The sequence below is a fragment of the Raphanus sativus genome, chromosome 1 (assembly GCF_000801105.2).
Source record: "Raphanus sativus cultivar WK10039 chromosome 1, ASM80110v3, whole genome shotgun sequence".
Lineage (NCBI taxonomy): Eukaryota > Viridiplantae > Streptophyta > Magnoliopsida > Brassicales > Brassicaceae > Raphanus > Raphanus sativus.
The window spans coordinates 19,851,056-19,864,093 of NC_079511.1; the positions used below are offsets into that span (position 1 = coordinate 19,851,056).

Genomic DNA, 13,038 nt, shown 5'->3' on the forward strand with positions numbered 1-13,038 from the left:
TATGAGACTTTGCTTGAAGCCTATTTGTGGCTTATAACATGTAACAACAAAGATTGACACCTATAGGAAAGGATATGTGTGCAATCAAGAGAAGAAGAAAACCAACACAATTGAGAAGGGATTTGAAAAATTCTTGTGAAAGAAGAGGATTCAAACAACCAAAACATAGATTAAAGAATGCTTTAAGAACTGATGTATACTTGGTCGGGGACAAAAAATCAGAACAAAATTGCCTATGGGAATTAATCAAAACCGCGTATGCAAATTATTCAAAATCGCATATGCGAAAGATAACATCGGAAACCAAAACTATCAGATTCTAAGATCGAAGTATTTAAAACCAAACATAAAATCTCATACTCACTCTGAAAGATATGAAGGCATTAAGAGAGAGAGAGAGTAGAGAGAGGTTTCTCTCTCTCATGAAAAGAAAGAAGCCTATTGTTAGAAGCATTAAACTTTCATATTTTAAACGTAGCTAGATCTGGATCCGTACAACCTGCGGCTATTTGTTTTATATAATTAATATATATTTTTATGGTTACTTATATATTTAAATGTGTATATAACTTTTTAAATACAATAATTTCATATTTTCATACTGTACATTAATTAACTATTTTAAAACATCACATATATATATTGCTTTTATAATATATTTTTCCTATTGAATTAGCGTTAATAATAAAATAATTTTTATTCACGAAAAAATATTTTTGATAATTATTTTGTATTTAAGTTTATTATGATCTTGATCCGTAATTCAAAGCATTAGATTTTCTTTAGCAATTTTTTTTTTGTGTTTTTCATTTTAGATAATAAATTACTGTATATATAAAATTTTAAGATAAATTAATTTTTATACATTATTATAGAGTTTACTAATGTTAAACCATTCTACTAACATATTATATTTTTAGCATAAATATTTTATATTTATGAAAATAAAATATATTAACTTATGAATATAAAAATGATTTTATAATATTTAGCTCAATAGTTTTTTTAAATGGTAGATATTATTATAAATAAATAAATAGAATATGATTTTATTTTTTATTTTATAAAAGATAACTGTACATATATATATATAAATGTATAATAACATTTCATTACCAATTACGAAATTAATAAAAATATTTATGTACAATTTAGACGGTTAAGATATTGTTATAATTTTATTCAACAGATTTGTTAGAAATTTTAAATATAATTATTTATATTTTAAATTAAAAGATATTATGATTTTCTTTCATCAAAAGATATTATGATTTAAGTAATTAGAAATATTATATTATGTTAGTACTAAGAAAATATATTTAATAAAATTACTAAATGATGATCCAGTTAAAAATATCACACATGAAATAAGTCATAATTTTTATTTTAATAGATAAGATAAGAAATCATATATTGGTTTGTTAAGATACCTAGTTTTGTAGGAGTTGATGGTTAATTGTGGTGTGACATATTAGTAAGCATATCTTTAGTAATAAACAAACGATAACTAATTTCTAGTTAGGGTCCATTTTTTTTAAAAATCACACATAAATCAAAGCTATGACTTTTCTAGTAATATATAAGACTAGATTTTAATCTGCGCTTTTAAAGGTAGAATATTTTCGAAACAAACCATATTAGTATGATATAAATTTGTATTTTTGATTGTGTATTTACATATAAATGCTATACAAAACATTATATTTAGTGTCTTGAAACTCGACCCTGACCTGCGGTTAAAAACCGGCGAAACCAGATTGTTTAAAAAACTCGTTATTTTAATTTTTTTCTTATAAAATCCACAAAAATCGTTAAAACATGGGACTCAGCAACCTGTTGAACCGATGGATGACCCATTATGCAATACAATTTAACTTAAATTATCATATATAAAGTATTTTAATTCATGAACGTTTAGATGATTTAAGTTTGAAATAATTATAATTGCATTATTTATTTATTTATTTATTTAGTTTAATTTTATTATTCGCATGTTATTATAATTTTTCGATGTTTTCTTTTTTCGTTGATTTTAAATTTTCAAATTTAATTTATATTAGACTTATATAATTAAATTAAATTTACATTAATATAAAATTATGAAATAATACAATTAATTTATATAACCCGTCTCGTATCAGTTTTACTTTTACTTATCTTTTACCAACTTTTAGTTATAGTACAAATTTATTTTAATTATCATATTGGTTAAAATTTAATTTATTATTTTTAATATTCTAATTTAAATATATAAATATATATATATATGTATATATATTAAAATGTGAAATTATTTATTAGTTTATATTTCTTACTTTATTATTTGTTTTAATAAGTTGAGGTATCTAATAAATTCATAAATATATTTTTATTCTGTTATTTTATATTTTATAAAATAGCTAATAAATGGATTAAGTTATATTATATTTATTCATTGGTGTAGTAATTTAATTATGTATATAAAATTTGTATATACAAATATTATATAAATATTATTTCTTATTATATAAATGAAAGTGAATCAATATTCTTTTTAAATCATAGTTAATATTAATTATGATTTTTATTATTTAAATATTAAAAAGAATTTAATATTTACATTTTAATAAAAGATATTATCAAAATGTAATCTTTGAAAAAGATATTCAAAAATATCTTTTTAAATATTTTATTTTAAAAATATTAAAATAGTTGGTTAGATATGATATATATTTAATAATAATTAAGTTAGTTGAAAATAAATTAAAAATATAATGGTTCAACATACTTGCAATTAGATAAAAAGTTCTCTTGATTTAAAAGTATTGATTGATATGATAACTCTTTAAACCGTGGTTATTCGACTTTTACGTGTGTTTGGGCAGGTCAATTAAATCAAGGGTAGATGTTTTAACGTTTCTAGACAGTTTTTCACATGATTTTTACATGTGCGGGTCATGCTTTTCCGATCGTTGGTATAGAAAATGGCAGAATCTGGAACTTGGTGTAGACTTCCATAAACATGGTGATGCTTTTCCTAAAATAAAGAAAACGAACATAAAGATGAACAAAACAAATCCATGTAACAGGAAAAAAAAACTGTACTATTCAACATCTAAATATGATCGTCTTACTTCTCTTTGGTTTCTTGAAAATCCTCTCTGTTTCAAGAGTAGAATTTGAACTTGTTGCTGTCATCGTTTCTTGCAAAGCCTCTCATGACTCCCCAAACCAATATTTCACTGATTCCTGTCCTGTATTAGCAGCTTTTGCGCAACCAGGTGCTGAAGCTCTTGTAGAAGAAGAAGAAGCACCACTTGCGCTTTTGCATGTTGGTCGAAAATGTGCATTCAATTTGATGACAGGACTCCCATTGACTACCTCTGGAATAATCTCGTTGGCAACGAAATCTTGACGACAGTTTGGACAAGGCAAGATCTTGTTAACATAACTAGACCTGGCAAATCTACAATACGTCTTGCATCTATTGCACACTGTCCAAAACGTAACGTTACTAACTTTCTCCTCCTTTCTTGGTACAGAATCAGACTCAAGCTTAGGCTCAAACCATCTTTTCAATCTCTTGTGTGCTTGACTGAGACCAAGCTTCTAAAACCAGTTTAAACGCGCCTTCTGCACCGTTTAGCTTGTTCTTGTCCGGGTGAAGCAAAAGGGCTAACTTCTTGTACTGCTTCTTGACGGTTTCGTCATCAGCTAAGCGATCTACACCGAGAATCTCATACCAATCAGCTTCTCTTCCTCCCTTGCTGGTAGATGCAGAGATATAAACATCGATCATAATCAAGGCTTGGTGTAAACCATCTAGATTTGGATACAAATGCTTTGCCTGGTTAATAAATGTTTTGGCTCCGTAGTAATCATTCTCTAACACTTTCTTCTCAGCGATACCCATTGCTCTTCTAGCTTCTTCCTCGTTGCGTTCCATTGTTTGTTTTTGGAGAATCAGTCCACGAATTACACAAGTTGATCTGTCCAAAGCCCACAAAAGAATCAGAAACTGAAAAATCTCTGATTTTGACGAAGACCCACTGAAACCCTAGAGAGAAATCATAACAAGAAAAAAATATAATAGAACTTGCAATACAACCCAAAGTGCGAGGCGGTTGGTATATATATACTGTACATGTAATTTTCTAATTTCCTTTTTTACCTTCGATTTCACTTAAACTTCTCGCGAGAAAACATTAATCTTCATGAAGAAGATTAGTAAGTACAGCCGTTACATAGTAACGAAAGGAAATTAGTTTTTTTTTTTTAATTTCCTTTTTAACGTCATAAAAGGACCGTTTATTTGGTAACCCTCCTTTGCCGAACAGAGAGAAAATTTCAAGCCGTCTCCGAGGACAACTCATCATTATTCATTAGGGTTCTTTGTAATATAATCCGACGGTTTTTATCTATTTTCTAAAGATAAGCTGTGTTATATTCGTAGAAGTTCTTGAAGCATTCAATGAAAATAACAGTCGTCAGCTCTGTACTTTTTGGTGAGTGAAAATTCACGGATTCTGTTTGAATATGAAAAGTTATATGTGAGTTTGGTCCAATGAACTACGGTGTAGTTCTATCGAAACATTTGAGCTGACAAGATTGAAGCTCCAGCACTCACTTATCTGAGAAGAAGAATAGAAAAACAAGAAGATTTAAGGAAGAGATGATGGAGTTGAACTAGGAGCTTGAAAGAGTTATGACAGTGTAGAAGGCTAGAAGCTGCAATACCGAGGCTCCACGAAGATATCATTCATCATAAAGATTCAGTTTCAGCTCATATCTGGTGGTGGTAATTTTTTTTTTTACTCATAATATGATTTTATTAATAATCAAAGTAGTCATTAGACAAAGCATCCCTTAAAAATGTCGGGACATAAGAAAAGGAACAAAATGGAGATGAAGAAGGGATAACTTGTTTAGCAAGAATGTCTGCACATATGTTTGCTTTGCGATTCACCCAACAGAATTGAACATCTTCAAATTTAGTAGCCCATCTTCTTATATCCTTGATCGAGTTGATGACATCAATGTTTATAGTTTCTCCTTTGATCAGCTTCAACACAGTGATATTGTCTCCCTCAAAGAGAATTTTGCGATGTCCTTTACTCCATCAGTTCATCATTGCAAATAACAGAGCTTGTAATTCTCCTTCCAAAGCCGTTTTAGGATAACGTGTTGTGGCATTTGCTGCTCCTTTGAATATTCCCATATCATCTCTTATTATCCATCCTGCTTTCGCTCCTCTCTCTGTATTACTAAAAGCTCCATCATAGTTGCATTTTGTATATCCAGATGGTGGTCGGATCCATTTGTGTTGCTGTGTTTCCACATTCCTGTTTTGACTCCTTCTGTTATTATCAGTATCTAAGAATTGATAGGCTTCCAACCATTCTTTTGTATCAAAGTATGCTGCTTGTAGCGTTGATCTCCAATGTATAGTTTGGTTCTGGAAGAGCATCTTGTTTCTGCATTTCCATATTCGCCAGAGGATCCACCATGGAAGGTGTCGTAGATGGTCCGGAAGTGTTGGAACTTGTTGTATGATCGCAGTAAGCTTGTCTTCAAAGGCCATTTGTGGTTGAAGAAGAACATTGTGTGGTAGACCTGAGGCTCTCCATATCCTTTGTGCATAGATACATTCAAAGAACAAATGGTCAGTTGTTTCCTCTTGAAAACAGTGGGGACATTTGATAGAGTTTGTAACACGACGACGCTGTAGATTGCTCCCTAATGGTAAGGAACTAGTGATCATCTTCCATAGAAAATGTTGTAGCTTCGGTGCTGTTGGTAACTTCCATATCATTGTTTTGATGCTGAGATTTCCAGGAGGTGGTTCAACTTGATTCTCTGCATCATCATGTGTTGCCAACCAGTACCCTGATTTAACCGAGTAATCACCAGACTTATTGTAGTGCCATACTAGATGATCAGATTCTGCAAAAGGACAAAGCTTCATGGCTAGAATTTCCTCTGCATCTGCTGCTATAACTGATTCACGAATCAAATCCTCATTCCATCCTGTTTGATTCTGCTTGAGGAGTTCAGAAACCTTTATGAGAGTGTTATTTGGATCCAGAGGGATTGGTGGCCGAGGTGGAGAAGTGGGTAGCCAAGGATCAGACCAAAGACTAACAGATTTACCATTGCCAATAATAAATCTTAGTCCTTTCTTCAATAAGCATTGTCCATGAAGAACAGAATTCCAAAAGAAAGAAGCTTGTTTCCGACTCCCAGCATTAAGAACGGTTGTATTAGGATAATATTTCCCTTTGAGTACTCTTGCTACCAGACTGTTTGGTTTAGTAAAAAGTCTCCAGACTTGCTTGCCAAGTAAGGCATCATTAAACTTCTCAAAATCTCTAAATCCCATGCCCCCTTCTTTTTTGGGTAGACTCATTCTTTGCCAACTAAACCAGTGCATTCCTTTGGAGCCATCACTTTTACCCCACTAAAACAGAGCCAATGTATTGTTGATATCATCACAGACTTTCTTTGGAAATTTGAAAACGTTCATGGGATAGACTGGCATTGCAGAGGCGATGGATTTAGTGAGAACTTCCTTTCCTCCTGAAGATAAGAACTTTTGATGCCAGCCATTGATCTTAGCCTTGACCTTTGCTGTTATGTACTCCAGATTCTCTGTTTTCTTTCGGCCAAATTGTTCAGGGACACCAAGATATTTGCCTCCTCCTCCATCATTGTGTATAGCAAGTAGATGTCTCATTTGTGTCTTAACCTGATCTTTCACCCGACTGCCAAAAGTAATAGCCGATTTGCTGAGGTTAACTGACTGACCGGAGATTCTTTCATATTGACTTAGTATCTTCTTGATGGCACGCCCATTCTTCAGATTGGCTAAAGTAAAGAATAGAGAATCATCTGCAAATAGAAGGTGAGAGACTGTAGGGCTCTGTATACTGATCTTCATGCCTTGTATCTTCCGTTCTGCAGCCGCTTTATTCATTAGATGAAAAAGAACGTTTGCACATAGAATGAATAAATATGGAGATAAAGGATCGCCTTGTCTTATTCCTCTCTCTGGTTTGATATATCCACTAGGAGATCCATTGATCAAAACCGAGAAGGAGACTGATTTAACACACAGCATGATGAGATTGATCCATTTATCACAAAAACCCATCCTTCTCATAGTTTCTTCCAAGAAGTTCCACTCTAAGCGATCATAGGCTTTTGTGATATCAGTCTTTAAAGCCATATAAGATTTCGATATTCTTTTACTGACCTTAAGAGCATGATATGCCTCTTGTGCAATGATGACATTATCTGATATGTTTCTCCCTGGTGTAAACGCAGTTTGATTCTCTGAGATAATGTTGGGGAGATGAGTCTTGAGTCGCTTTACCAGGATCTTTGAAATGATTTTGTAACTGACGTTGCATAAAGCAATAGGTCGAAACTCTGTCATTTTTGTAGCTGGTCGCACCTTTGGAATCAGACATATATTAGTATGATTATGATTCTGGTCTAAGAACTCCCCATCAAAGAACTGTGTAACATCCTTGACTATGCTCTGTTCAATATCTTCCCAAAATGTGTGATAGAAAGAAGCAGTAAATCCATCGGGACCGGGTGCTTTATGAGCTCCAATGGCATAAGCAGCTTGTCGTATTTCTTCAATCGTAACTGGTCGTGTAAGATCAGTATTTATTTCTGGAGTGACACTAGCAACAAAGCCATCAAAGGAATCACCAAAGTCCATCTGAGCTTGTTGTTGAGAACTGAATTGTGTTTTAAAAAATTCTTCAGCAGTATTAGCAATGTTTCTGTCTCCATGGATCGAATTTCCATTTTCGTCCAACAGAACACTGATTCTGTTTCGAATTCTTCTGGCTTTTGTTACAGAATGAAAGAACTTTGTGTTACGATCACCTGCTCTTCCGCTTCCAATAATGTTCTTCATCAACATAAGCTTGTTGCAATTCTGTATGTAGCCTTTGTTTTTCCTGAGTAGGATGACCATCAGTACAAGCCACATCAAGCTGATGACGTAACAGAAATATTCTCTCTTTGGCATTGAACACATTATTTCTCTTCCATCTAGAAATGTGGGTCCGGCTCCTCTGTAACTTGTGTGACAAGCTCACGTTTCCATTACTGTCATTTTGTTTCCACTGAGTCGCCACAAACTGCATAAAACCTTCCTGTTGTCGAAGTCTGTCATCATACATAAAATTGTATCTCCTCTCTTCTATTTGGCCATCAAAAAGAGAGATCACTGGTCTATGATCTGATTCGCCAAGTTCTAGGAAGTGTGTTTCTGTAGCAGGGTATTGTTGGTGCCAATCTATGTTCCCCATAGCTCGATCCAGACAACAAGAAACATCATGATCTCCTCTCTTACCGGACCAAGAGAATCTATTGCCAATTGGTTTAAGGTCTGAGAAACTGCAAGTCCGAATCATTTGTCTGAAGTCATTAAAACTGCTATATGCACGTACATTGCCTCCCCTTTTCTCGTGGTGATTTAGTATCTCATTAAAATCACCGGTGATAAACCAACTTCCTTGTCTGTAAGTTGCTGTACATTCAAGTCTTTCCCAAAGTAGATGTCGGAATTGACGTTCAGGATAGCCATAAACAAACGACAAGTAGAAAATGATTCCATTAAAACAGACTTTACAATGATAAGATGAGCAGACTGATACAATACTGTTACATCTACTTCTTGTTTCCAGAACATAGCTAGGCCACCACTTAAACCAATAGGAGGAACAGACACATAATGAGAGAAACCGAGATCAGAACAGAGGTCTCTGATGTAGTTGTCTTGTTGTTTTGTTTCTGAAAGGCAGACTACGTCCAAGAAATACTTATGATGTATTTCTTTCAGGCGTCGAACCGTCGAGTCTTTACCTATCCCTCGACAGTTCCAAGCGGCTGCTCTCATGGTGGAAGAGGTGGTTCTGGGCCCACCGCGCCTCTCCACATAGTTGAAGTTCCTGCATCAGCCTCCTGCTCGGTAGTCTCTTCTGATGAGCTTCCCTTCTTTCTCTTGTCTCCTATCGGCTGACTCGGTCCTCCTCGTTCCATACCAGAAGCCATTGTGATGTTGGTTTCAGTCTCTTTCATCCATGCTTTCCGCTTAAGCATGTTTCTTCCAGCACTCTGTGTGACACCAGATTTGTCTGCATACATCTCCTCCATATTGAGATCATCAGAATACATTGTACGCATTGCATTTCCATTCCAGAAGATGTCTTCTTCTGTGCCCTCTGCAGCCTCTTCCACTTGGACATCATGTAGATCGATTTGTTGTGCTTCCTCTGCCACTGGATTGATTGGCTCCTGCTCTGCAATCTGTTCATCATCATCGTTGATTTCTTCAATGTGAATGCCAACATTACCATGGTGTGGTGGAAGATCATCTAGTGCTTGATCATTGTCGTCATCATTATCCTCATCAGGATCATCCACTGGCCCACCATTTTGAATCAAGCATCGACCCGAGTCATGTGTCAACATGCCACAAGTCTCACAGAAGCCTCATAGCCTTTCATAATGCAGTTTGAGCAGCGTGTTGACTCCTAGAGTGAACTGAAAGTTTCGCTGAAAGTGCAGAGGATTGTTGATGTTCCAATTTAGGCGGATGCGCACAAACTCCATACGGCCACCAATTTCCTCATTATAATCCATTTGGATATACTCCCCAAGTTCTCTAGCAATGTGAACAATGACTTCACGGTTCATGTACTGGAATGGAATACCACGTACTTGAATCCAGAATGGTATCTTGTTCAACAGCGTCATATCCATCAAAGGGGACCACTTCTGGAGGGTGATCATCCTATCAGCATACGCCCAAGGGCCTCGTCTGAGCACCATGTCCATTGCTTCCTCAGAGGGAAACACAAATTGGAATCTTCTCCCCTCCATTGTTCGTCCACGAACAAGTCCTTCTAGGCCCCAACTTCGAGGCATAGTTGAAATGATGGCTCTGATGTTCTGACGACGAGGGATTGTGGGACGCCCAACGAGGATGAACCGGTTTTCATTTGCTGCTTGTTGAACCACCGCTTGAGGGAGGACAAATGGTGCCACTTCACTTCCAAGATCAATATCTTGCATTGCACGCCTTAGATTGTCCGCCATCGTATGTAGAATATCGTAGTATCTCGGAGGAAAGAATAAGATCTTTGCTAGAAAGGATATGATGGTTTGTATCCAAATTGGTGGTTCACGATACCCTTTATAGAATCTTACTCGATAAGCAGTTGAGTCATCATATCGGTTATCAACCAATATGGAGATACATGGGAACGTGAGCGAAGAAAGAGGATCAACTTCCACATTACCATCAAAATCAACATCATCATCCACGAAAATCGTGGTGAGAAAGTACCAAATCTGCAACCGTTGTGTGATCGCTTGAAAATCGCTTGTAACCGTTTTTTCTCTCGACATCTTTTTTTTAATACACCTTTCTTGGTAATTTTTGAAGTTGTAAATTTTACATTTTTCAATGCTTCATTTATCTCACATTATCTCAATAGTTGTGTACTTGCCAATTTGATTCCATCACTTGGCAACTCACTATTGTTTGACATTTTGGTTTGCTTAAGCGACTGGTTTTCAGAGTACTCATACATTATATGAATTGTTTGGGACAAGTAATCATCCCTCCCTGTAACAAAATATTACAGTTGGTTCTGGAACTTTCCAAATATTTCCTCTGCTGACAGGATTTTAGATATATGCATATGGAATATAAAGTTCCATCCGCGCGTACATTAATGGATGCGAAGCTCCATCACCACCGTCTTATTAATGAAGTAAGCAACTGCAACAACATACATGAAGTCACATCAATACCACCTTTGAACAGATGGTGAAGCTGGATAAATATTAACCATATGTAAGAAAACTAACAAATGCAACACGGTGGACACAATTAAAGACAAACTGCAACATCTAAAAACCAAATTACAGAATGATATTAATTTTTCAGAATTAGAGTGCATTTTTTCTATACCTCAAATAGTTCGAATGCGCTGCCTTTTCTATATGTATCATCTTTCTTCTTTGACTCGGAAGGAAGCACACTGAATAATAGTGCTCTCCACCCAATAAGTAAAACAGCGGTACTTCCCATTGTCACCAAGACAAAGCTATAAGCTGGGATGTGGCCTGACGAGGTTGACCTTATGATCACCCCAAGCTGTAAGGAAATCAAAAAGCTTAAACAGTTTAGCGGAACACAAACATAAAGTTAACAGAGACACAAACATCCTAAAACTACATGCTAGTTCTACACAACAATGGACTGATTGAAGAAAAAATAAAATTCATTACCAGAATCTGATACAGAGATAGACAAATCATCTATCAAAACCCAGAGCATGGTTTCAAAATTTAACAAAGCATAGACACATAGCATCTTTACAATTTTTTTTTATAACCAAACAAATAGCAAACGTCATGTTTGAACCAAATATAGACAAAAAAAAAGCTTATTGGTTAATTCTAAAACAGTTTTAGTAGACACATGAAAAGGTAGTTAAGAGATAACATCCCAAAGCTACATCAATCGACATAAAACAAATCTACTTCAGAAGAATTATACATAACAAAACTTAAAAAGCTTTATTTTTCAACCAAACATAGACCAAACATAACAAATGTAGGTTTACCGGAACACCGAGAGCCCAAGATTTAGCGGCTGTTAGCACAGCTTTGGACTGACCCTTCTTTCCTCTCCCTTCCTCCGCATATCCTCCCAAGAAATAAGCACTCAGAAACCATCCTGCCAACACAATTTTTATCATTCCAATTCAACCACAAATTACACAAAACTATGTGAAAGAATGTAACCAGCAATGAAAGGGTCGGCTGTGTGAAGAGTATCCAAGCTAAACACAGGGAATCCATGGCTGAATCTCCCAATTGCAGAGAAGATAAGCAAAGCCAAAACATCCCCACCAGCAAGTAAACCCACACGTCTGAAAGAAAAAGAATCTGCTGAGAATTGGAATTAAAAAAAAAAAAAGAAAAAAAAAAGGAAAAACCTTTTTTACCCCCATTTCTTGATTGATGCATTTGATTTTGGTTTATCGAATTGAATAACGCCTTCGAGGGGAACATTCTCTTGACCGACGAAGACTGTGTCGTCTGGGACTTGTTGGGAAGGTGGAGTGGAAGGTGCGGCGGATTTGACGCTTCCGTTTGAGTCAGAGCTAGAGAGAGTGAGGACGACGCGTCTCCGACTGCGAGTGTTCGCGGAGGGAACTAGTCCGAGCCATGGATCCGAAGAAGGAGGAGTACGAGGGTTGGGTTTAGTGATGAATCTGACGGCGGACACAGGTCCTGTGGGAGCGCGGAGAACCAACATTCTCTTTCTGTTTGCCTAAAGCCCCCTCCTTGTCCGCCACTTATCCGTATACTAGTCTCACTCTCATCTCATCTGTAGGTTTTTTAAATGTTTTCAAATAGGAAAAACTTAAAAAAACTAAAAAACCATTATTTTTTTAGCAATCAAAATTTCATTTAATAAAAGATTTTTTTTTTTTTCAACCATGTGATTTTCATTTATAATGAAGTTCAGATACAATGGCTTAATAGTTTAGCCAAGAAACAACATAAGATTTATCATAAAGCTTTGCTTCCTTGGCTAGTTTGTCAACAACATCAACTAGAGTCCTAGGAATATGAGCAAAAGCATAGTTATTTGTTGCCGCAATGACTTTTATATCTTGAACAATGTTAATCAGTTCAGGAGATCATGTTCTTTGATCTTGATCATTTGTATCTCTGACCTGCAACTTGTTCATCAACTTCAAACAATCTTCTAGGAATGTGACTTTGAAATAGAATAATCTATGGAGTTGTTGAACTGCTGACCACATTGCCATTGCCTCTGCTACCAACGGAGAGCTGGTAAGGTTCCATTGCAGAGCTTCTTTGGAGTCGAGGAGTGCCTTTTTTGCTGTACAAGGACCACCCAATTCCGATTTTGTCTTTCGGTGACTTCCAAGAAGCATCTACAATACAATATAACTCTGCATCATGTGGAATAATTTCTTGCACTGAGTTAAA

The 13,038-nt window shown here is 35.4% G+C and overlaps 3 protein-coding genes and 1 pseudogene across 3 annotated transcripts; all 4 read right to left on the minus strand.

Annotated features, from left to right (window-relative positions):
• Nucleotides 1-3,035: 3,035 nt before the first annotated feature.
• Nucleotides 3,036-4,066, minus strand: LOC108847309 (uncharacterized). The gene has a single exon (XM_018620520.2). It carries the CDS (start codon nt 3,923-3,925, stop codon nt 3,542-3,544), a length of 384 nt encoding a protein of 127 aa, XP_018476022.1. The 5' UTR covers nt 3,926-4,066; the 3' UTR covers nt 3,036-3,541.
• A 1,032-nt stretch (nt 4,067-5,098) lies between these two features.
• On the minus strand, nt 5,099-6,358 carry LOC108847319 (uncharacterized). The gene has a single exon (XM_018620529.1). The coding sequence runs from the start codon at nt 6,356-6,358 to the stop codon at nt 5,099-5,101; it is 1,260 nt and encodes a 419-aa protein (XP_018476031.1).
• A 2,528-nt stretch (nt 6,359-8,886) lies between these two features.
• LOC130497501 (uncharacterized) lies at nt 8,887-10,410 on the minus strand (annotated as a pseudogene).
• Nucleotides 10,411-10,572: 162 nt separating this feature from the next.
• Nucleotides 10,573-12,410, minus strand: LOC108827215 (uncharacterized). Its single transcript, XM_018600610.2, has 5 exons — nt 12,021-12,410; nt 11,818-11,945; nt 11,637-11,749; nt 10,979-11,164; nt 10,573-10,786 (listed from the first exon to the last, which is right to left on the minus strand). Exons 1-5 carry the CDS (start codon nt 12,332-12,334, stop codon nt 10,757-10,759), a joined length of 771 nt encoding a protein of 256 aa, XP_018456112.1. The 5' UTR covers nt 12,335-12,410; the 3' UTR covers nt 10,573-10,756.
• Between the last annotated feature and the right edge of the window lie 628 nt (nt 12,411-13,038).

Coding starts and splice junctions, on each gene's coding strand:
- LOC108847319 (XM_018620529.1), bottom strand. CDS start 6,358: ATGGGATTTAGAGATTTTGAGAAGTTTAATGATGCCTTACTTGGCAAG.
- LOC108827215 (XM_018600610.2), bottom strand. CDS start 12,334: ATGTTGGTTCTCCGCGCTCCCACAGGACCTGTGTCCGCCGTCAGATTC. Junction 11,750..11,817: donor AGCCGACCCTTTCATTGCTG/GTTACATTCTTT, acceptor TTGTGTTGGCAG/GATGGTTTCTGAGTGCTTAT. Junction 10,787..10,978: donor GCGCATTCGAACTATTTGAG/GTATAGAAAAAA, acceptor ATGTTGTTGCAG/TTGCTTACTTCATTAATAAG.
- LOC108847309 (XM_018620520.2), bottom strand. CDS start 3,925: ATGGAACGCAACGAGGAAGAAGCTAGAAGAGCAATGGGTATCGCTGAG.